We start from the raw sequence: 22,533 nt of genomic DNA, 5'->3' as shown, positions 1-22,533 counted from the left end.
CTTTTAATGATCGGTGTAAGTACATGGCAGAAGAATGAACTTGCGTATTCGATCGATGAATCATGTATCGCTAAGTGCTGGACTAGGTGCCAAGTTGGTACTATTTCGTACATGAATTATCGATCTGGTACAAGTGAAGTACATGAGAGAAATGATCCTTGTTATTCATTGAGCCTCTCCTCATGCCCTCAAGTAACAGAAGAGATTTTCAACCGGGCTAGGAATTGTCAATAGCCCCTGCGACATAGCGAACCCAGTTACAGCAGTTACAGCCAACCAGCTAAGTGGCGAGGTATTCCTCAAGTTTCTCCAGGTTTTGCGAACCATCCATAATGGAGAGCCTCCAGACATGAGAAAGTGGCTCCATTTGGGAAAGAAAGTAGCCTTCCAGAATGTCGATGCCATACCTGGCCAAGCGGCTGAGTTTCGTCCAGCCTTGTTGATATACCAGTTACTGCATCCTGCAGAGAATACGGTCTCGCCGAGTACACGGTCGAGATTCTCTATAAAGCCCTCTTCAGCATCTTGCTTGACCTCAATGACATCGGTGTACCCATCGATGACTGGCTTGACTAGCACGGAAGTGATGTAGGCGACCTGCACTTCGATCGCGTAGATGACTGAGTTGAACGCTGGGAATGTGTTTGGTCCAAATCTACATTTATTAGTTGATGCCCCATGGCCAAAACAAATAAGCAATAGCAGAGTTCAACTTACAATATGGCAAAGTTTGGGTTGTTGTGCACGAAGGTTCCCATATACGCTTGAGCACCTCGTCGGTTAGACCACTGGTTCTGAAGCTCTTCTCCAGTCTTGCCCGTGATCTTCATAGGAGCAAGGAATGACTGAACGTCGAAGCCCGTGGCCAGAATGACAGCATCAAAGTCTTCAGACTTCCCCGTCTCGCTAAGAAGGCCAGTTTCTGTAAACTCCTGAATACCTTCGGGGAGCAACTCGACGTTATCGCGATGCAGACAAGCCAGGTAGCCAGGATCGTAAATGCGTCGCTTGCATCCCAGAGGAAAGTCGGGAACGATAAAGTGGTGGTACTTCTTCGGTGCCTCTGAGAGAATGTAACTTCTTGCTTCTGCCTCTGTTGCTAGACGCTTCTCGACCTGTTTATCCTCGGAACCGTACACAGAAGCGAGTTCGTCGGTTTGGAGGAAGAGATCAAGTCTATGATAGCGCTGATAAAGTGGCAGATAGCGAAAGCAGAACTTATCAAAAGTAGTGAACACCTTGTTGGGCCGAGGATGGTACCATTGCGGGCTGCGAGCATACTGGACCAGCTTCTTTGCTCCTGGTGCAATAGAGGGCACAACTTGGGCGGCACTGCAACCGTTCCCAATGACTGCAACGTTCGTATTTCTCCAGTCGAATGTATGGTCCCAGTCAGCTGTATGGAATATCTTGCCCATGTACTTCTCCATTCCGGCGAATTTGGCTGGCCGGGGAATAGAAAACCCTCCCACGGCCGATAGAAGGATAGTGCATTCTTTAGTGAATTTTTTTCCAGTGTATGTATCAAGGAAATAAACACGCCATGTCCCATCTACCCACTCAGCTCCAATACACTCTATCTTGAAGCGAAAGTGGCGACGGAGATTGAACTTATCCACTGTATTCTCAATGTCTATAAGTGGGTTAGCTATCTCTCAATTGAGGCACCAAGGTCAAAGGTCGTGTGATATTTGACGGCATGGGGCCTGTTTAGGTGTCTTACATCGAAGAATCTCTTCTTGATCGGCTAGTGCCTGGGTCCAATCCGGATTAAGATTGAAGCTGAAAGAGTACAAATGAATGGGAACATCAGAGCCACTGAAGGTGTTGTTAGTTTGTGATCCTGTGAGAGACAGGGATTGACAAGGGAAACGTACCATCCTGGATAGGTGTTGATCCTCCAAGTACCTCCAAGTCCTTCGCGCTTCTCAAAGATCTAGTTGCATTGTTAGTGTCATTCCATAATGGAAATGTGGAAACATATGCCTCAAAGTTATTGAAACCAAGTTTGTGCTTCAGGGTGTGCGCCATGGCAATGGCAGCAGCACCTCCGCCAACGATGATCACGTTAGGCGTCGACATGTTCGTTACTTCGATAAAGAAAGCTTCATTGAGTTGGCGGAGCTAATTAAATAAAGGCCAGATAAATCGATTGTTGTATGAAGCCGAAAGAGAAGTGTAAATACATAGATAAATAGCTTGATCTTTTCACTCATCACTACCCGGTCAAGATCGCATCGCAGTCTCAGAAGCGCAGTTGGCACGGAATGCGATGAAACCACCGTGATCCGACGGATGCAGTACTGAGCGGCTGCAAAGAAGAATTCCGCGGAACTAGATTCCGGGGTCATTGCCACAATGCAAGGGTAGAACATACTTGTGGAAGTGGGTGTATACTCTTGGCCCCATGAATTCATTAATTTGATGAGAATTGGTAATGATTTCTACAGGTTGGTCTTTTCTAAGTTGAACTTAACCTGTCAGTCTTTTTGTCTCATCCAACATCCATTCTCATGGAAACCGTTGGTCTTCAGCCTGAAAGGATTGGAAACACCTGTTTTGCTGGACGTGATGGGGTTTGTGCAACACGAGGATCGGGTCTGGAACCCCTCATGTTTCTTAGTCTGGAAAGAGACCAATTCAGAGCCTGAATGTAGAGGCAAATAGTTCTGCGCGCCTTTTTACTCTGGTCGTGAGCATGCTCCCTTCTCATAACTTGGTCACGAGAGAGCCTCTCAATTTACTTGTTTCTTCCTAATTTCTCAAGCTCCAGCTTGCCCAACTTTGTGTTTGGAGAGGCGAAGGAAATTGCATTTGTCATGTTTATCTGAACTGGATGTTCAGGCCAGCGAGTGGCACATGTCATGTCCACCCCCGCACGTAATCGCTGTGTGGACTGTGGAGCGGCTAACTACATCAAAACCGACCTAGAATCTGGCGACATGGGGTAAGTTAAGTAAGCGGTGGGTTCACCAACTGGGTCCACAGATCGAAGAGGTTCCCCAAACTCTTGGAAGTCCCTGTGTAGCATCACTACCATCATCTCCTCACCTTCAGAAGCATATCCATACGCCAGCATGATGGGACACAAATACGTCAAGAGCGCATGTCTCAACTGCAGGAGACGGAAAGTTAAGGTAATAGAGATCCTTGCTTTTATGGATCAAGTTGTGATCCTAGCTTACGGTATTGCAGTGCGATGGCAATGATGCTTGTTCCAACTGCATAAACTCCAAGCTGGACTGCTCCTACAATGCTGATGGCGACATGCGAAGGTACGTCAATTAGAATCTCAACACCTGTTCAAAGGCCTGGTATACGACGGAGAAAGTCCAGAAACGCTGACATGTTGTGTCAATCCATAGACAATCAGCCAAAAAGGCAATTGTCAATCTTGAAGCGCGAATCGCTCAGCTTGAGGGTGTTCTTCGAGAGCACAACATTGACCGGCCTCAGTCAAACCCCGACACGCCGAATAGATCAGCACCCTTCTCCAAAGCTCAATCGACCGTCTCGGAAACGCAGTCATTGACTGATACAGACCGGAACCAAGACGATGAAGAAGAGTCTGATCAAGAGCCTTCCCCTTCACAGCCCGAAACGCAACCTAACCCAGTTCCGAGTATACAAAACCCAGAAGATAACTTCGTCATGATCGGAACGCCAAGCTTTCAAAGTCCACAATCCACGAACCCTCCACCAAGCGGTATCCACGAGTCTGAAGACGGAGACAACAGCATAACCGATATCCTCTCAGCACGAATGGGCGCGCTGAGACTCGTCGAAGATGGACAGTTGCGGTACTACGGGCCAACGTCGAATTTACACATGTATGCGGATGGACTTCAGTCATTATCAAGCCCATCATTTCGCTCCGTGACCACTGAAGGCATAGAAGTTCTTCGACGGTTGGGCCTGGAACAAGAAGTTCCTTTAGCACTCGAGGCTCATCTTGCAGGGCTCTACTTTGCTTGGGAAGACCCAGCGATCCACGTGGTTGATGAAGATATCTTCTTTGCTGAGAAGAAGCGTTGCCTCCTTCAGGAGACGACCAGTCCCTACTACTCAGAAACTCTCAACAATGCCATGTAAGAGCCCACAACAACATTTCAGTAAAGAACCCACAATAACTAGTCAAGCTGCGCTATTGGGGCCAGTCTAGCGAGCGGCGAACAACTCAACGTCCCTGAACCTGCCGCGGAATTCTTCTCTTCTCGAGCGAAGGCACTTTTGGATGTTGAAATGGATAGTCCTACCGTGGCCACAGTCCAAGCTCTTGTCATCATGAGTGCTACAGAAGCTGCCTTTACCCGAGACGCTCGTGGCTGGCTTTATAGCGGTTAGCTTAGCCGTCCTCTCTCCTAGCTGTTGACTAACAATCTGCGCCTTTAGGAATGGCAACTCGATTGAGCGCCGATCTGGGACTTCACTTGGATATCAGCAGCCATATAAACAATGGGCTCCTTACGGAGCGCGACATGAAGATTCGGCAAACAGCTTTCTGGGGAGTGTTTATCCACGAACAGTATGTTTCCAACATGCCCATGAGGAATTTGTCTAACGATTCGACCCATAGTATGTGGAATCTCTATGCTGGCCGTCCGTGGGGATTAGGGGTCCAAAACATCACAATTCCAATGCCAGAACCGGAAACGAATGACAGCGATTGCAGAATATGGAAATCCTATCCTTCATCTGTCTGGCAGCCTCAGGAGCCCAAGAACAATATCCCCTTCCCTACCAATGCCTGTACATCGGCCAACATTGCACTTTGCGATTACATGCGACAGATCAACACTACACTGTAAGGATTTGGGGGTCTGGAGATCCCAATACAAGGAAATGCTAACTAAGTGGCCAGATACGCTGGTCAAATGATTGACCTGAGCGCTTTGGTTCAATTCCTCATCAGAATCAAGCAGGAGATGATCTCTTGGCATAAAACCTTGATTTCATCTCTTGAAGTAGACAGAACAAGCTCCGGCAAAATATATCATCCTGCTATCCTTCAACTTCAGTGAGCCACCCACTGCATCTCATGCACCCTCCTGGTTCTGTGCTAACACTTCCCAGTATGCAATATTATGCGACCCTCATCTTTCTTTATCGGCCGTATTTGTCATGCCAACTAGTCTCTCAGATACCAACACTGGATACCCAAGAAAGCCAAACAGCGATGCAGAATGTTGCAAGCGATTGCGTCGAAGCAGCCCATCAAGTCACCGAGCTACTCCGATGTTACCAACAGCAACACTCATTTCGACGAGCAAACGTACAGATCGTCCACATCATCCTCACTGCGTCTCTGATCTTCATCCACGATGTCTGCACGCGTAGTTATAGAGAGTCCCGCCACTCTCTGAACGACCTGCAGCTTTGCTGTTACTCACTAGGCGAGATTGGCCGGTGCTTTGGTAATGCAACAAGAGCTCTGGAAGTCGTCATCCTCGTCAAGAGTGAATGGCAGAGAATTGCCATGTCTCGCCGAGGTCTAGGGGCTGGGACCAAGCGACCAAGTTTTAGCATATCCAATAATCCTGCCGAGCCAGATGAAGAGAATGAGGGAAACCGGCCCAGGCAAAGGCACCGGTTCTCAAGTACCGCGAGTGATGTGTTCAAGACACCGAGTGTAGCGACATACTCTCAGTCTACCACCAGCAGCTACCCGGTTATGCCTCAGCAACGACCTTTGGATCTCGACGGGATGAACCTTGACGAATTTAACCTGGACAATCAATACCAGGATATGTGGTCTTTTTCTGGAGGGCATGAGTTCGACTTGCATGAGACGGTGCCGCCAATCGACTGGTTCAATAGCCAACTGCTTGAAGGGTCTCATATACCGACGGCGAATTTTCTAGGTCAAATGGCAAGCAACCTGCAAGACCCTCAGAATGAATCAGTTATAGGGCATTCGAGTGGTTTATAAAGGATATGATGAGGGAAAATAGCAACCACGTCTATCATTGGTGGTATTTGGGTATAGTATGTAGCATTGACATTTTGACTCCATGCCGGTGGCGTACTACAGTGGTACCGGAAATGTTTCCCGGGTACGGCGAATCATGAGCCATCACATTTACAATTATTACAAACCCAGCACGTCTTGTTCCCCCGTTGAGAAGAGCAGACTGGCTGAACATTGACTTCTAAACTTCAACAAAAGTCTTGCAAAGTTGGGGAATCTGCTGTGGAAATAAGAAATAGTTTGTCGCAGATTTGCCTGGGAGTTTGATGGGAGCCTGTAGAGGTTAGAATGCACGGAGATAGCTTCCTCAATAAATGTTCAGTCTAGTTTAGCATAAACTTACCTAGCATTTAACAGGCTTAGAACAGATTTTAGATTCACAATTGCTACTTTTTATTCAGATCAAGGCATGTTGGAAGAGACTCTGCCACGATTTAGAACATGATGCTGGCTATTTTAGCGCCTAATGCACTGAACTGGTCTGAGTCAGTCCAGCAACACCCCACACCATGTTTAGCAGCGGAATTAAATGCCGCGATCCCAAGGTTCCGGGGAATGGAGTAAACACCCTTTGAGCAATTGATGGATAGGAAATCCGGGGTTGGAGGGACGTGATATATGTGAATAACCAGCCGACAATGCTTACCTCGGGCCAAATTCCCTTTCACCGAGTTCCCGCAATCTCAGAGCCTACAGCCACAATGAAGAGAGTATACCGACGAAGGGCGACCAGGGCCTGTCTGAATTGCCGAAAACGAAAGGTCCGCTGTGATGTCACTCGGACTTCTCAGCCATGCAGTAATTGTCGCTTCATTTCAGCTCAATGCATTGTGGTGCCAAGAGTGCCCAAGCTGTACGACATTTCCACCTGGTAGTAAGGTTCTCTGCTGATAAGATTATACAGAGCAGATAGGAGTCCCTCGTCAAAAGAATCTTCACCTGAACTGAGCGAAACTACGGATGGCTACGCATCTTTTCAGCTGTTGCAAGATGCAGTGAGATCTCCTGAACCGTTGCCTGGTTCATTTTCTCGGCAACAAATTGACTCTCAAGCATCTTTCGCTATAGACGAATTTCACCCGCAACGTTTAGAAAGTGTCCATACTTCTGATCGTAGCTCATTCCACCCAAAAGAATCCTCAACGCAGTTTTTGGATGCTCATTCATATCCTGGAGACAAGATGCCGGTTGCAATCGACACGGCCGAATTCGACGATACTAGCAGTATTAATTATGAAGCAACATCAACTCACCTTGCAAGTACTGAAGACTGGGACACAGTTGACCATAGAGACAGTATAGTACATGGTGTCGACAATCTTGACTCCGAAGGCTGTTTCAGAATTCCGGCGGAACCAGTCCTCAAGACGTTCTTACAGCATTACTTTCTTTCTGTTCATCCATTTCTGCCATTGACTGATGAGGGTGACTTCTGGGATCTTTATATGGGCTCTGACAAAAGAGATCGCTGCAATAGGCTACCTAACATTCTCCTTCTTCAGGCCATACTGTTTGCTGCCTGTCCGGTGAGTCCTCCAACCACCCGCGCAACAATCGATGATAGGCCAATTTTAACCTTGATCAGTTTGTTTCTGAAAAGGATGTGAAGGCTTTGGGTTTCCAAAATCTGCGTCAGGCCAAAACCTGCTTCTACAAGCGAGCAAAGGTATATTCGCCGCCTGCAAAGCCTTTTTCCAATCTTTGACCTATTGCTAACGAATCTCTACAGCTTCTTTACAGTGCACAGGTCCAAGCAGACCGAGTTCTGATGGCTCAGACCGCACTACTTTTAACTTATTGGAGTTCTTCACTTGGCACCAACGAGAGGAATGCGAACAGCATTTGGCTCAGCCATGCTATCGGCCATGCAAAGGCACTGAAAGCAGACAAGTGCGAAAATGTCAACGCATCCACCTTTGCTTCATTTCAACAGCGAAAGCACGACAACACGCTCAGAAGAGTTTGGTGGTGTTGTATCATCCGAGATAGGGTTCTGTCGCTCTGCGTCCGTCGAAAGATACAAATCTCTCGGGGCTATCTTGAGAACCACACAGCAACGACAATGTCTTATGACGACCTGGCAAGTGAAACCGAGCGCTCACTTGTTTACGACGCAAGTACGAAGCACTATCTCATTAAACTCTTGCTCATCATGATAGACTTATGTCTTTGCCTTTCCGATGTGTTGACGGTGGCACACGCAGCCAACCACCCGACGGCATCTGAGCGTGAGTCAGCCAGAAAGACATTGCAAGTATATGAGTGCAACAGAAATCTAGAGAGTTGGCGCGTTAGGGCCACTGCATCTTCATCAGTGATGTCCAATGCTCAGCATGGAATTTATGAAGACAGCATTCCAGAGGGCTCTGTCCTGTTGTTTGCAAATATGATCTGGATCTACTATCAGTAAGACTGCCAGTACCACCACTTGCTTCCATGGCTAACAGATATGAAGCTCGGCCCGAGTCACGCTCTGCAATTTCGAACTGTTATTAGGCATCACGACCGATTCCTCCACTTCATATTGGAATACGAAACTCCAACGGGTGACAGTGGAAAGAGTGCGTACAAATCTCTGGGACGCAGCCGCTCAAATCACTCAGAAGCTTGAACAACTTCTTGACCTTGGACTGGCAAATTGCCTACCAAGTAGCGCAGTTGCTTGTACGGCCCTGCCATTGGCACTTCACATACTAGACGTCAAGCTATTGCCGAACTTGGCCCCCCACGGGTCAACGGAAGAACAATCTAGGAGGCTCAGCAGGCAAAATCGATTAAACATTCTCACTGCTGCAATGAGGGTCTATCAACCAAAATATGAAGGAGTTGATTGGGTGACAAGAGCCATCCGATATTTTATGGAATGCACTTGCTTAGAATCAACACCAGCCTGTGATGCGACCAACAATTGCTATCAAGAATCGATGGACGTAATCGCACAGAATTCAACGCACTACCTCAGGCTGTCATTAACTCTTGATCTGAGCTTGAGCCAAGATCGACTGCCTGTCGAAAGAGACTTTCCCAGTAAATTACAGGCTCTGATAAGCAAGACCGGATGCTTTATACCATTCTTGTTCTCACAGCCGGATGAAGATGATAGGGTAACCCTGACGGTTGGTGTTAATACTGCACATCATCCGCCCTCGGAACTTGCAGAGGTAACGGCACGATGCGCATCGCCAAAGTTTCAGGACTTTACGGGCTGGGTTGAGAATGATCGCTCGTTGTTTTTTATGCAAGAGATGGGCTTGGGTCTATAAGAGGTTGAATTATATAGCTACCTAGCTACATACAAAAAAAGTGATTATTTACACCCATATCATCTGATCCTTGGACTTCGGCTTCTTTTCATACTCAAACAGTGATATTGGGTTAGGATTCATTGTGGTTTCAAGCCAGTGTCGTGGTGCCTCCATCAACCCCTCATTCATGACTGGGCCTTCGGAAACTAAATCCGTTATAGTCGTGATGAAAGTCCTTAAGTATACCGCCAACAGCTCCATTAGTCCCCATCGAATGCTGTGTGTTATCTCTAACTCGATAGTACTTCACCTCGTATTCTCATTGCCTAAGTTCACTTGCTTTACCAAACTTTGCCTTTCTCTTAGCCATGTCCACACAAAATGTCGACTTGCCGGGAGATGGGGCCACTTGCTCCCTTTCGATCATTGATACGACTTGTTACTTGACAGTTCCGGCTGATACTCTAGTCGAGCCAACTATACCAGGACATGAGCTCATGAACTTCCCTACCTTCTCATTTCTCATCCAGCATGAAACTTCGGGAAACCAGTTCCTATTCGATCTGGGATGTCGAAAAGACTTTTGGAACCTACCAGAGCCAATCGCCAAGGTAATCGATCAGAGAGTTCCGGGTATCAGAGTCGACAAAAGCCTCGCCGATATCCTACAAGGCGGTGGTATTGATCTTTCCATGATTGAGGCGGCTATCATCAGTCACCACCACTATGATCACTTGGGAGATCCGTGCACGTTTCCAGAAAGCATGGATCTTATCGTCGGGCCTGGGTTCTCCAAGCACTTTCTTCCAGGTTATCCAGAGAATCCCAACTCGCCTGCTCATGAATCAGCCTTTAAGAACCGACACGTCAAAGAAATCAGTTTTAAGCAACCCCTCGAAGTCGCTGGATACCAGGCCATAGACTACCTTGGTGATGGTAGTTTATATCTTCTAAACACACCTGGGCACGCGATTGGTCATCTCTCTGCTTTGGTCAGAACAACCAATGGCACATTTGTGTTTCTCGGAGGAGATATTTGTCACTTTGGTGGAGCTTTCAGACCAACTGATAAAACCCCAATGCCGACCCAATTCACAAGAGAAGAAGTTGCCCTACCTCCTTCGGGGCCAGAGCATGTATCGTGCATGCAATATCTCTCTTGTCACCCCAATTCGGAAAGGGGAAGTTCAACGCCATACTACAAACCTTGCAGTCATGCTGACTCTTGGTACGTTGATCCGCCTCAAGCACAGAAAAGTGTAAACACCCTCATGTCCTTGGATGCGATCGATGAGATCTTGGTTCTCATTGCCCACGACCCATCTATAGTCGGCGTTCTCCCACTATTTCCAAAGGCAAGTATCAATGATTGGTACCAATCTGGGTGGAAAAAGCTGCTCAGGTGGAGGTTCCTGGATCAGCTTCCTATATTGGGTCAACCGGCACCCTATCTAGTAGACGGAACTTATGTTGACGGAAAACGGGTCAAAACACTTGATGGAACTAGGATTTAGGAGCGTAGAAGTCACCAGGTAATGAATCAAAAATAAAGGCTTTCCACGCTATTTACTAAATCACCACCAATAGACCACATCGAAGCTTCTGTTACTTCTCGGCATCGAATATGACCTTCTGGACTTTCATAGCGTCAAACAGCTCGTAACCCTCAATGACGTCGCTCAAAGGCATCACGGTCGCTGTCATAAAGCTATGATACGTTAGTCAAACCCCGAGAAAGTTACATGGCGACTTACTCCAAGAGATGCTGTTTTTTGGCCAGCAATTCCAACGACTCCTCAAAGATGCCTAAAATAAACGTTAGGGAAAACACTTGGCCATTGGATATTTTACATACTGCGAACCGGGCACCTTCCCATCTTGATGGTGAGATTCTTTCCATAAGCCTGGTTTCCTGTCCATGGAATCTCTCCGTTATGAACACCGACACTGGAGATGATGCCCCATGGACGAAGTAGCTTGAAGCCCATGTCAAGAGCTGAGCTATGTCCAACAACCTCGATGACCACATCGGCGCCACGGCCATCACTTAGCTCCTTAACTTGTTTTTCCAGCTCTTCTTTCTGCGTGAGGTAGTTCCACGGTTCTGCTCCAAGACTCTTGGCAAGAAACAGTCTCGACTCGATGCTATCTACTGCCAGAATAGCTTTGGGTTTATACTCTAGAGCGGCAATCAGTGCACAGATACCCACAGGGCCGCATCCGATAAGGACGACGATACTGTCCTCCGCATGCTCTTTATCTAATTGCTTTAGACCATTTGATGCAGCGTAGTAGCCGGTTGGGAAGATATCTGCCATAAGACAAAGTTTAAGATCTTCGATCTCCCTGGGAGCTCTGACAACAGTGCTCTCAGCATACGGGACTCTCACGTATTCAGCTTGTGCTCCATCAAGAAGCACGGTGCCGAAAAGAAGGCTCTTGTCGCAGCGTGATGAGAATCCTCGCTTGCAGAAGAAGCACTTGCCACAGCTCACGGTGAATGGGCTAACGATGGCATCACCGGGGTTAAGATTCTTTACAGCAGATCCAACCTCATCGACAACGCCGGTGAACTCGTGGCCCATAATAAAGTCAGTTCCAGAGGGTTGATGCCCGCGGAAGACATGGAGTTCGCTATAAGTAAGAGAGTTAGCGGGTCTCCATGTAGGTTATGTTGTAACAGTCTATTTTCACCTTCCACATAACGCTGTGTATTTGACCTTAACGATGATGTCGGTAGGATCTTGGATCTTGGGCTTGGGTCGATCCTCTAGCGCAACCTGCTTGACCCCTTTGAAAACGACGGACTTCATAATAGCGATGGTTGATAGTTGACTCGTAACTGAGGATACAGTTCCGAAAAGAAAAACCCTTTTCTGGCTCTACAGACGGTTGTTGATCATGTCTTTCTTATGCATAGTAGTGGCCAGATTTGAGATCGGAAATCTACCCCGCATAAAGCGTTCAGCTTAAGTATAGTCGTTGGGTTGAAGGGACCGAGGTTGGCGGGCTTGCTGGCTGACGGCCGAGATAGTTACGCCCTAACTGAGCCACTTGACTCGCCATCGCTTTTCCATTACTCATATGTTCCATTCAACTTGGCCTCACACTTTCTGGGCGAGCGCTTTCAAAGGTGTACATTGTCTAACTCGATTCCATCTCGATTTTTATGTGGCAAATTAATGGCATTACTCAGTTGCAGCTACCTAAATCCAGACTAAATCAATTCTGACCCTCGATAGGTTTAAACTCCGCCAAAATGAGCTAGATCTTGCTCCGCACTCGTAGCCCCAGCTGCAGAAGCTTAGCAACTCTCGCGTATCCCCACAAAGCGTACACCAACGTCTGCTGTGCAAATTGTCTCGCCTTATTACCACTCGCCTGTCCTCTTAAAACCCTAGCCGCGATGCCTTGCATAATGACAGCGGTGCGGAAATTACTAAAGGCAACTCCCCAGTCATAATAGCCTGCAGCATCCCAGTCCACGCTGTCCCAGTACCACTTCAGGCACTGGTATATATTGGGAATTCCAGCAACATTGCCTGGCTGAAAGCTTGTCTGGAGTTCTTTCAGCTCAGGTGTCAAGGTCTCTGACGTCAAATATGAGACTTGGTCCGGAATCCAACTGAATGGCATGAACAAGTTGACCAAGTCCGAGAGCGGATGACCTTCAGTTGCCATCTCCCAGTCTAATATCCCAATCACCCTAGGCTCAGTCTTATGGAATACTAGATTGTCAAGCTTGAAGTCTCCATGTACCAGCCTCCTAACATCTGGCGGATGCATCTTGTCGTCTGCGAAAAAGCTGACAAGATTGTCGTAATATGGCATGTTGCCGACTTTCTGGGCTCCTGATTGACTTGTGGTGTTTGCTTGAGCTTCAGATGTTTTTGACAGGGCTTTTATTTGACGGGCATAGAAACTCGTCGGTCGCTTCCAGCTGGATAACCCAATCTTGGTCAAGTCAACAGTGTGAAGCTTTGCCAAGGTGCCGACAGCCTCTTTCCAACTGATTATGACATTAGTATGTGATGTATGTCTAAAGTATGGGGCTTTGAGACTTACATAGCAGTGCGCTCTTCCGAACCAAGACCTGGGAGCCAAGGTTCCTCAAAGATTCTGCCGTCCAAGAATTCCATGATATAAAATAGCGTTCCAACAATAGAGTCATCTTCACACAAGCAATACACCTTTGGTACAGGAACATCCGTGGTCTCTAGCGCTTTAATGATTTCACACTCCCGCTCAATGGCATGGGCACTCTTCGAGAGAAGCTTGCCTGGGGGCTTTTTCCTAAGAACAAACTTGGCGCCATTTGCCGACGTAACTTCATACGTGGGATTAGACTGCCCATGACCAAACTAGATACTGTAAGTAAACAAACAAGGAAATTGTTTGAAGTGAGTCTTACCTGCTTTAGACTGATGGGAAGAGCAATTTCACTAACATTTTCCTTGATGTACGAGCTCAGTCGCTCGACATCTATGGGCTGCCTTACGATTCCCGCCATAATCTCAAATGTATGTGTCAATTGGCAATGAATTACTTAGTGTTGGACCCTTTTTGTAATATTCCATGCGGCTTAGTTGATCTCACACTAGATACCCGCCGACATCCCAACACTAGACCGAATCCGAGGTCGCAGGTCATTAGTCATGTCGCGCCGAGGGATCAGCATTTCCGAGTAGCTTTGCCGCGGGGAATCATAAGCCGAATCGCTAGACGAGAACCTTGGCTCTTGCTTGGATGGAGACACCTTATCTTGCATTTGCCGGTATACTGTTCTTAAATTACTCCATGTACTTGCCTTCTGTTACTCACTCGGAAATACGACACCAGTTCAAGGTCTAGCCAAGCATCATGATCTACCAGTCACAGAATCCCAAGATCTCATGTAAATTATTCTCCTTGTTCCCATATGACTAGAACTGACATTAATTCTACAGTCTCTCCCAAGCAGACCCTCTGGTCCTGGCTTCTGGAGTCCAAGCCTCTGTCTTCTGATAGCAATGCCCCAGGCTTCACTAATGCTATCACCAAAAAGCACATCAGCTACCAATCTCTCAAAGACTACGCAACAACTTTATCATCAGCTCTTGTTACCAACCATGACCTTAGTCAGAATGACACTGTTATTGTGTTTGGGAAAAACTCCATTTGGTACCCTGTAGCGACACTTGCTGCCGTTCGTGTTGGAGCAGTAGCTTGCGGCGTATCACCAGAGTACACCGTTGATGAGTTATCTTATAGTCTCAAAACTAGCAAAGCTAAAGTTATCTTTGCGACGGTTGACAATTTTGATAAAGCCAGCGCTGCAGCAAAAAAGGTCGGGGTTGCGCCAAAGAATGTCCTTTTGCTCGAGGGTTCCAGGCAAGGCGTCGCGAGCATCCAGACGATACTCGAAAACTCAAAGGCTCTCGTTCAAGCACCTGCATTCCAAGTCCCAGAGGGAAAGTCAAACCGGAATATTTGTGCTTTTCTCTGCTTCAGCAGCGGTACTACCGGCCTTCCAAAGGCAGTCATGATCTCGCACGCCAACATTATTGCCCAATGCATCCAAATCGAGGATATCACGCTCCCTAATCACAACCGAGTTCTCGCAGCCTTGCCATTTTATCACATTACGGGTATAATACATCAACTACACCTGCCTATTCACCTAAACGCCAATGTCTATGTCTTATCCAAATTCACACTGGACTCACTACTCAAGACTGTCTCTGACAACAAGATCAAAGAACTTCTCATTGTTCCTCCGATATTGATCAGACTAGTCCGAGAACCGGAGCTAGTGTCAAAGTACGATCTATCTCATGTTCAACGGTTCTCATCTGGCGCAGCCCCTCTGTCTCGAGAGATCTTGACTCTTATTGAGAAGACTTTCCCTGGGACCGGTTTCAAGCAGGGCTACGGTATGACCGAGTCGTGCTCAGCAATTGTATCGCACCCCCCTTCCAAGTACGCTTTTAAGTATGCCGATCGCGTCGGTATGCTGGTGGGATCAACTGAGGTACGAATTGTGGATGTTGAGACTGGTGAGGACTGCGAAGTTGGCAAGGCGGGTGAGATTTGGGCTCGTGGACCACAAATGGCCATGGGTTACCTTGATAACTCCGAGGCAACCGAAAGCACATTCGACAAGGATGGCTTCTTGCATACTGGTGACATAGGCTACTTCGATAATGAAGGGCTGCTGGCCATCACTGACAGGTTGAAGGAGATAATCAAGGTCAAAGGCATTGGAGTTGCTCCAGCAGAGCTCGAGGGCCTTCTTCTCGGACATCCACACGTCGATGATGTTGCTGTGTGTGGTATTTCCGATGAGCGGGCAGGTGAAAGGCCCAAGGCGTTCGTAGTTCTCAAGTCTTCTGAAATCTCAAGGCCGGTTGAAGCTGCAAAGGAGATATTTGAGTACGTCAAGAAGGAAAAAGCGCGATACAAGTGGCTTGAGGAGATTGAGCTTGTGTCCACGATACCGAAGAGCCCGGCTGGTAAAATTTTGAGGCGCAAGCTGCGAGACCTGGCTTCAAGCGGTAGCAAGAACGTGGTCGTTAGAGACCCTAGAGTTGTAGCTAAGCTGTAGAAGAGTGAGGAGCGATGGATTGGAGCTGACATGAAATACGCGAATCTTCATTTATTGCTGGATGTCTGTACTACTGTCTGATATGCAAATGGCCTCGCTCGTTGAACTGAAATTATCTACAGTGACTACAATTAGACATTTTGGACAAGACTCGTCATGTTTTCCAAGTATTCATGTCGTTCCCACAGAGCTGGAGGGTAGTTTAATTATGTGCAAAGAAAGAGAAAGAAAGAAAAAAAAAGATAAATCCTACCGTCTTTCATGAGGCTCATTCCCTTGGGAGATAGGAAAGCACAATACCCTCATAAGGATCTCGGGCAGTATGACGTAGACACCAAAATGTTCTCAGCCTCGGGTTTAATCAAGCTTTTTTGGTACCGGCTTCAAATTCCGAACCGTGGAGCCTCGGTTATTTCACTCTTTGGTAGGTCCATGGAAATTGAAAGTGGCATCTCAAATTCTGAGCCAACAACCAATACAAATGTTAAAATCATTGCCCCATTATCATGACTCGGTCAATTCACACCTATAATGACGACTATCCCTGAAAATTATCCGGCCCCGTTTCATCCAAAGACCGCAACAACCCACCAGTAAAGTCCCCATCGTCCAAACTTGGTAGTCGACACTGCTCAATATCATGAATTCTAATCGAGGAACTATGAACCTCCCCGCATCTGCTCGAATCCCCATTGCATTTGCTGGACAAATCAGCAAACAAGCTCAAAAGACCCTTGATGAGGTTGAGCGCTTTGTCCAGGAGAAATGCATCCCAGCCGATGCGGTCTTCGCTCAGATGCTGGGTAAAAAGCCGAACGAACGCTTCGCCGCTCATCCCCAAATTCTTGAGGACCTCAAAGATGAAGCGAAGAGTAGGGGGTTATGGAACTTGTTTCTGCCAAAAAGTCAATATGCAGAGGGCAGCGGTTACAGCAATCTTGAGTATGGTTTGATGGCTGAGCAGTTGGGTAAGAGCCAAATCGCAAGCGAGGTATGTTCCTCCCATCACTCGTTGTCAAAATTAGATGCTTACGATACAATTCTTCAGACCATGAACTGTTCGGCTCCGGATACTGGTAACATGGAGGTGTTGGCAAAGTTCGGTAATGCTGCACAGAAGAAAGAATGGCTTGAGCCTCTGCTAGCGGGCAATATTCGTTCGGCCTTTTTGATGACTGAACCTGATGTCGCTTCCAGTGATGCCACCAACATTCAGTTCGAGATGAAGCGGGATGGAGACTCGTTCATTCTAAACGGAAGTGTAAGTGAGGTTATGGCCAATCGCTTTCGCGGTGGACTAACTCTTGGTAGAAATGGTGGAGCAGCGGCGCAGGCGACCCTAGATGCGAGCTCTACATCGTCATGGGCAAAACCGACGTATCAAATCCCGATACTCATCGACAACAATCCGTCTTCCTTGTGCCTGCAAGAACTCCGGGTATTACAGTTCACCGTATGCTCTCAGTATTCGGCTACGACGATGCCCCCCACGGTCATGGACATATCTCCTTCAAAGATGTTCGTGTCCCGGCATCCAGCCTTGTCCTGGGAGAAGGACGAGGATTCGAGATTATACAAGGAAGATTGGGTCCTGGCAGAATTCATCACACTATGCGGTGCATCGGTGCGGTAAGACTTGTCTACCAGATGCATGCCTAGTCTGGAATATAGGTGAAGCTAACTAAGGATTACCATAGGCTGAACGAACCCTCGATTTGATTCTTGGTCGTATTCATGACCCATCTAAAACACCCTTCGGAAAGATGCTCCACGAACATGGCCATGTCACTACACAAATTGCAAAGGCTCGACTTGACATCGACGCATCCAGACTAGTCGTCCTGAACGCAGCTGTCAAGATCGACAAAACAGACGCCAAGTTGGCTCTGAGAGAAATCTCGGAAGCCAAGATCCTCGTGCCTTCGATGCTTTGTCGCATTCTTGATAGTGCCATTCAATTATACGGAGGCGCTGGTGTTAGTCAAGACACGCCATTGGCGTGCATGTGGGCAAGTGCTCGGACTATGAGGATCGTAGATGGTCCAGATGAAGTGCATATGCTACAATTAGGAAGAAGGGAGAGCCGACGGGCAGGATCTGTCAGAGCTAGGCTGCAAGCCCAAAAGGAGCTGGAAGAGAAGCTGTTTCAGCTGTATAATTTACAAAAGGTTGATTCATTACAGATGGACTGGACCAGTGAAACAAAACCGAAGCTCTAGTGGGTAAAGATAGGTGCAAATCCCATGGCAAACTAGACTAGAATGAATTGAGGGGACGAATTAGACAAGCGACGAAGGCGATATCGGAGCCAAGCTATCGTGCGACGAGTATATCCTTTCCAATTCTATCAACTCTGGTAGGTGACGCAGTTAGAAATCCAACAAGGTTGTTTTCCTTGCAATTCCTGAGCCCAGTTCCAAAGTTACGAACCGTATGACTTGCCAACTTCCATTATAGTGGCTATTTGATGACCAAAAGATGAACAGTAGCACTACTAGTGCCAAGAAAAATATTGAATCACCGCGCGCAACTTGCGTTGAATCTTTCTAGCTTTGCTGGATAGTTAATGTCCTGGATTGGTGAAAGAACTGGGGTCTCACTCTAGCTTCTTAGGGTTTAGATAACAGGTGCAGGTGTCCATGCTCTGTACGGAGTAGATCCCGGGATAACGGAATACCGATATGCCGATCCCATTCTGGAGGCTCTAGGGTAAGCACCTGTGTTGGGCGATGAGTGATCTCATGTCTATCATAAGCTATAGAGAGCAACGGATATTGGAGTTGGAATTGTATTGGGCTTGAGCTTCATACTTAATTGAATGATGTTATAGCTGTTTGTGCCTTGGATGGCCGTGGTCTCTCACTTTGGATCCAGCTAACATCAATCTTCCAGGCAAACACCGCACGATCGTGTTTAGCCGCGCCAGCTTTCACGATCACTCAATATCAGTCATGGAAATCAGCATAGCAGTAACTTTGGTTAGTTCCCAACGAGACTGAAAGTATTTCTCATGCTCAATTACATTATTTACAGAGGTACACAACAGTCATTGTGGTTATCGTTGCACTTTGCTTTGTGTCGTAATTATTGTTCCGCGGTTTTCCTGCCAGTCGTCCCGCAGTTTGAACCAATCGTGCAGCGAGTTCACATAAGCCAATGAAATACATTCTCCTCTCCATGGTAAGTGGGTCGGGCCCTTTGTCATGATCTCAAAAACCTTCCTGCACGCCACTGTTAAGCCAAATTGACATGACTCAGTTTTTGGATGCAACGTTAAGAAATGAGGAGTTGACCGACTGCACTTCCGCGGATATGGAAACCAATTCCAAAGCGTATGTCTAAGAAAGAATTAGTCAGTAGATTAAACAATAGAATAGGTCTCTACATAAACCGCTCTCTTCAACAGCAGACGATGCACACTCTGTCAGATAGGGTAGATCAAGACAAGATCACATACTGCAACATCCAAAATGGGCTCAACAACAGACAAACCGCTGCGAATCGCCTCCGCTTCCGGCTCAGTCACCGACCGACGCCATGCGTTGGCTGATTTAGCCAAGAATGAGCCAGTCGACTTTATCGTCGGCGACTGGCTCTCAGAGTACAACATGACCACAAGAGGAGGAGGCAAAGTCGACAGTGCAGGCTCTACAGATGAATTTGAGCTTTCATTCCTTGAGGCTCTGGAACCAGCCTTGACTCACTTGGCATCGAGCAAAGCCAAGATTGTGGTCAATGCTGGTGCTAGCGATACCAAAAAGCTTCATGATGTTGTTGTGGAAAAGATTGCAGCCGCTGGCCTGAGTCTCAAGGTTGCTTGGGTTGGCGGGGATGAGGTTTTTGATGTTGTCAAAAAGACCATTGACAAGGGAAATGCCTTCAAGAGTCTCACGCATGGTAGGCTGACCCTCCCTCGAATGCTAAAACAATGCTGACTCTATAGGCCGCAACCTCTCTGAATGGGGCCTTGAACCCATCTACGCCCAATGCTACCTCGGTGGCTGGGGTATCGTCGAGGCGCTCAAGCATGGCGCTGATATTGTCCTTTGTGGTCGAGTCGCAGATGCTTCACCCACCATCGGATGTGCAGCTTACCACTTCGGCTGGAGCCAAGAAGACTATCAGCAACTAGCCTCGGCTTTTGTTGCTGGTCACTTCATCGAGTGCTCGACATATGTCACTGGTGGCAACTTTACCGGCTTCAAGGACTTACCCGGCGATTCAACCAATCTGGGTTTTCCCATTGTGGAAATGCAGAGCGACGGCACTTTCTATGTCACCAAGCAAAAGGATCGTGACGGTATTGTCACTGTCGATACCTGTAAGGCACAGTTACTCTACGAGATTCAAGGACCCTTGTATTACAACTCGGATGTCGTGGCCAAGCTTGACAATATCAAGCTTGAGCAAGTTAGCAAGGACAAAGTGTAAACAAGCAAGCATCTACCAAGTCCCTCTCGAACCTAGAAGCTGACAGGTGTATAGATACGTACACAATATTGGCGGCTTGAAGCCTCCTCCTACCACAAAGGTCGGCATCACCGCCAAGGGTGGCTACCAAGCCGAAGCCCATTACTTTCTTTGTGGTCTAGACATCGAAGAAAAGGCTTCCATGCTTGAGAAGCAGGTACGGGCTATGCTTGATGAGTCTCAATTCCACTGCCTTAAGTTCCGGATCAACGGCCGATGTCCTGAAAATCCAAGGAACCAAGACGCTGCTACAGTTGACGTTCGTATCTTTGCTCAGGCCAGAAACGAGGAGTCTCTATCTACTGCCAAATTTCTGCGTCCTGTAACGGACGTGATCATGCAATCATACCCTGGCGCTACATTCGCTGTAGACGCTCGACAAGCAGTCTCCAAGCCTTATTACGAGTACTTTGTCGCTCTTATTCCACAGAGCGACGTTGCACACGTGGCCTATGTCCCTTCCAAGGGTCTTGAAATTCCCATTCCTGCTCCTACTGACACCCAAGACTTCCTCTACGAGCAGGATACTTACGAGACCACATCTCCTGTCGACCTGTCCAGTTTTGGACCCACCACAAAAGCTCCCCTTGGTTATATAGTCCACGCTCGTTCTGGTGACAAGGGATCAGACGCGAATGTTGGCTTCTTCGTTCGAAACGCTGATGAATGGGATTGGCTTCGGAGCATTCTCACTGTCAATAAGATCCGTCATCTTTTGGGTGACGACGATACCGGAAAGCCCATCTTCCGCTTTGAGCTTCCGCACATTTACGGTGAGTCATTTGCAAAAGAGACTTGCAGCTGTTGATATTTGTAACTGACACTCTTTAGCGGTGCATTTTCTCCTTAAGGATCATCTAGATCGTGGTGTAGCTTCTAGCTCAACTTACGACGTGTTGGGTAAGAATTTGGCCGAGTACTTGCGATGCAAGTTAGTAGACATACCTACCAAATTCTTGGACCGTGGAAGGATTTAATTCTTGTATGACTTTGGAGAAATAAAGAGAAATGATTTTTTCCCAAACAAATTCCTGTCAGCTGCAATGCCGTAGCAAATGCCGCCTTACCAGGCTCTCTTGAGGCGTTGACGAGTGTTATCTATTGAAGCAGCTTGGAAGTCTCACAGAATTGTAGAATAGTTTCCTTGCTCTGGCCCATACTTCTATCAATTGTTCATCTATAAATAATCTTCAGCAGATTGTCGCACAATAACACCGCCAAGTCATTTCCTCACTCTCCAATGTATCATCCCTAGAAGCCTGATGATACCAGAGTTGCAAGACCTTCTGATCCTCTAGAATGCCGTCGTTTCCGCACGAGCCGAGTTTGTTGGCAGCCTGCGATCGCTCGGCTATAGTCAGCCTCTGAATGATCAATAATCCAAGACTGGTGAGTCCATGGACAATCAAGGAAACGATTCCCAGACCTTCCGATGCCCTTAGTCTTGGCTCGATCAACTCGAATTCGCATATCCTAAGGCCGACATCGATCCCACGGGGAAGCCTTCCCCGGATTTGAATTCCGACGACCCCGCAAGCTAGACTCAACTTGGTGCTAAGGTTTCAGCCGAGATGTGGTATAATAATAGTAATGTTGGTGATGCAAGATTGATTCAAGATTAAAAAAACTTGTACATTATCAAACTTGAGTTGAAACACTGTTGACGAGCACCAAAGATGCCTTGGCAAAAGATTGATCATCAATTCACCCATCCCCAGCTGGACTACAACTCCCAGCCCAACTTTCAGCCATGTATCAAAGTCTCAGTCTTCTTCAAGAAAATTGATTCGATTGATTACGATACTTTCTTCGGTCATTGGCAGACTGTCCACGCCGACTTGGCTGTGGCTACGCAGGCTTTCAGAAATCACATCGTTAGATATGCACAGGTAGGATGATTCTGGGATTTCCATACACCACAGTGACTGACAATAGCGTAGCATCATCAAACACCCGAGATGAAGGAGAGAGCTAGAAGCTTGGGAGAAGGGTTTCTTGACTACGATGGCTGCGCCCAACTTTGGGTTAAGACTTGGGATGACTGGCTTGCATTTTACAACAGCAAAGAGTATGCTGCGGCGCTGAGTGATGACTGTGATAGGTTCATGGCGCTGCCTATGACATATATGGTTGGTTATGAGAATTTGGTTGTAGGAGATGCACCAAAGTCGCTTGGTGGTAAGGACGGGCTAGACGTGGAGACTCTCAAATAGAGTATACAGTGAACTAGGTACTCTGCAGCATTAGGCCCAGACGACCACATGAAT

At 47.3% G+C, this 22,533-nt stretch overlaps 8 protein-coding genes across 8 annotated transcripts; 5 read left to right on the top strand and 3 right to left on the bottom strand.

Annotated features, from left to right (window-relative positions):
- Positions 1 to 180: 180 nt before the first annotated feature.
- Positions 181 to 2,347, bottom strand: BKA55DRAFT_710520 (uncharacterized protein; the record flags this gene model as incomplete). Its single annotated transcript, XM_046200783.1, has 5 exons — positions 1,987 to 2,347; positions 1,878 to 1,936; positions 1,724 to 1,818; positions 718 to 1,633; positions 181 to 655 (listed from the first exon to the last, which is right to left on the bottom strand). The coding sequence occupies exons 1-5, from the start codon at positions 2,080 to 2,082 to the stop codon at positions 181 to 183; spliced, it is 1,641 nt and encodes a 546-aa protein (XP_046043859.1). The 5' UTR covers positions 2,083 to 2,347.
- Positions 2,348 to 3,001: 654 nt separating this feature from the next.
- Positions 3,002 to 10,727, top strand: BKA55DRAFT_653296 (fungal-specific transcription factor domain-containing protein; the record flags this gene model as incomplete). The annotated part of the gene is made up of 14 exons (XM_046197365.1): positions 3,002 to 3,137; positions 3,196 to 3,275; positions 3,366 to 4,088; positions 4,140 to 4,339; positions 4,393 to 4,525; positions 4,577 to 4,804; positions 4,862 to 5,017; positions 5,074 to 5,921; positions 6,601 to 6,678; positions 6,878 to 7,494; positions 7,554 to 7,634; positions 7,716 to 8,374; positions 8,424 to 8,860; positions 9,613 to 10,727. The coding sequence occupies exons 1-14, from the start codon at positions 3,078 to 3,080 to the stop codon at positions 10,725 to 10,727; spliced, it is 5,415 nt and encodes a 1,804-aa protein (XP_046043858.1). The 5' UTR covers positions 3,002 to 3,077.
- A 91-nt stretch (positions 10,728 to 10,818) lies between these two features.
- BKA55DRAFT_523655 (chaperonin 10-like protein) lies at positions 10,819 to 12,026 on the bottom strand (the record flags this gene model as incomplete). The annotated part of the gene is made up of 4 exons (XM_046188658.1): positions 10,819 to 10,921; positions 10,968 to 11,019; positions 11,069 to 11,847; positions 11,908 to 12,026. 4 exons carry the CDS (start codon positions 12,024 to 12,026, stop codon positions 10,819 to 10,821), a joined length of 1,053 nt encoding a protein of 350 aa, XP_046043857.1.
- Positions 12,027 to 12,477: 451 nt separating this feature from the next.
- On the bottom strand, positions 12,478 to 13,723 carry BKA55DRAFT_544541 (kinase-like domain-containing protein; the record flags this gene model as incomplete). The annotated part of the gene is made up of 3 exons (XM_046190723.1): positions 12,478 to 13,222; positions 13,279 to 13,574; positions 13,625 to 13,723. 3 exons carry the CDS (start codon positions 13,721 to 13,723, stop codon positions 12,478 to 12,480), a joined length of 1,140 nt encoding a protein of 379 aa, XP_046043856.1.
- A 219-nt stretch (positions 13,724 to 13,942) lies between these two features.
- Positions 13,943 to 15,882, top strand: BKA55DRAFT_624463 (uncharacterized protein). The gene is made up of 2 exons (XM_046196820.1): positions 13,943 to 14,107; positions 14,160 to 15,882. Exons 1-2 carry the CDS (start codon positions 14,074 to 14,076, stop codon positions 15,794 to 15,796), a joined length of 1,671 nt encoding a protein of 556 aa, XP_046043855.1. The 5' UTR covers positions 13,943 to 14,073; the 3' UTR covers positions 15,797 to 15,882.
- Positions 15,883 to 16,230: 348 nt separating this feature from the next.
- On the top strand, positions 16,231 to 18,086 carry BKA55DRAFT_580795 (acyl-CoA dehydrogenase/oxidase). The gene is made up of 4 exons (XM_046193981.1): positions 16,231 to 16,787; positions 16,845 to 17,057; positions 17,108 to 17,425; positions 17,494 to 18,086. Exons 1-4 carry the CDS (start codon positions 16,437 to 16,439, stop codon positions 18,013 to 18,015), a joined length of 1,404 nt encoding a protein of 467 aa, XP_046043854.1. The 5' UTR covers positions 16,231 to 16,436; the 3' UTR covers positions 18,016 to 18,086.
- A 1,180-nt stretch (positions 18,087 to 19,266) lies between these two features.
- On the top strand, positions 19,267 to 21,243 carry BKA55DRAFT_523590 (uncharacterized protein; the record flags this gene model as incomplete). The annotated part of the gene is made up of 4 exons (XM_046188653.1): positions 19,267 to 19,693; positions 19,740 to 20,223; positions 20,282 to 21,039; positions 21,098 to 21,243. The coding sequence occupies 4 exons, from the start codon at positions 19,267 to 19,269 to the stop codon at positions 21,241 to 21,243; spliced, it is 1,815 nt and encodes a 604-aa protein (XP_046043853.1).
- A 699-nt stretch (positions 21,244 to 21,942) lies between these two features.
- BKA55DRAFT_598211 (EthD domain-containing protein) lies at positions 21,943 to 22,479 on the top strand (the record flags this gene model as incomplete). Its single annotated transcript, XM_046196203.1, has 2 exons — positions 21,943 to 22,155; positions 22,207 to 22,479. 2 exons carry the CDS (start codon positions 21,943 to 21,945, stop codon positions 22,477 to 22,479), a joined length of 486 nt encoding a protein of 161 aa, XP_046043852.1.
- Positions 22,480 to 22,533: the final 54 nt, after the last annotated feature.

The sequence above is a fragment of the Fusarium redolens genome (assembly GCF_020744475.1).
Source record: "Fusarium redolens strain MPI-CAGE-AT-0023 chromosome Unknown BKA55scaffold_19, whole genome shotgun sequence".
NCBI classification, from domain to species: Eukaryota; Fungi; Ascomycota; class Sordariomycetes; order Hypocreales; family Nectriaceae; genus Fusarium; species Fusarium redolens.
This window is presented reverse-complemented; position numbering and strand designations above follow the sequence as displayed.

Coding starts and splice junctions, on each gene's coding strand:
- BKA55DRAFT_624463 (XM_046196820.1), top strand. CDS start 14,074: ATGATCTACCAGTCACAGAATCCCAAGATCTCAT. Junction 14,108..14,159: donor ACAGAATCCCAAGATCTCAT/GTAAATTATTCT, acceptor TTAATTCTACAG/TCTCTCCCAAGCAGACCCTC.
- BKA55DRAFT_580795 (XM_046193981.1), top strand. CDS start 16,437: ATGAATTCTAATCGAGGAACTATGAACCTCCCCGCATCTGCTCGAATC. Junction 16,788..16,844: donor AGAGCCAAATCGCAAGCGAG/GTATGTTCCTCC, acceptor ACAATTCTTCAG/ACCATGAACTGTTCGGCTCC. Junction 17,058..17,107: donor CGTTCATTCTAAACGGAAGT/GTAAGTGAGGTT, acceptor AACTCTTGGTAG/AAATGGTGGAGCAGCGGCGC.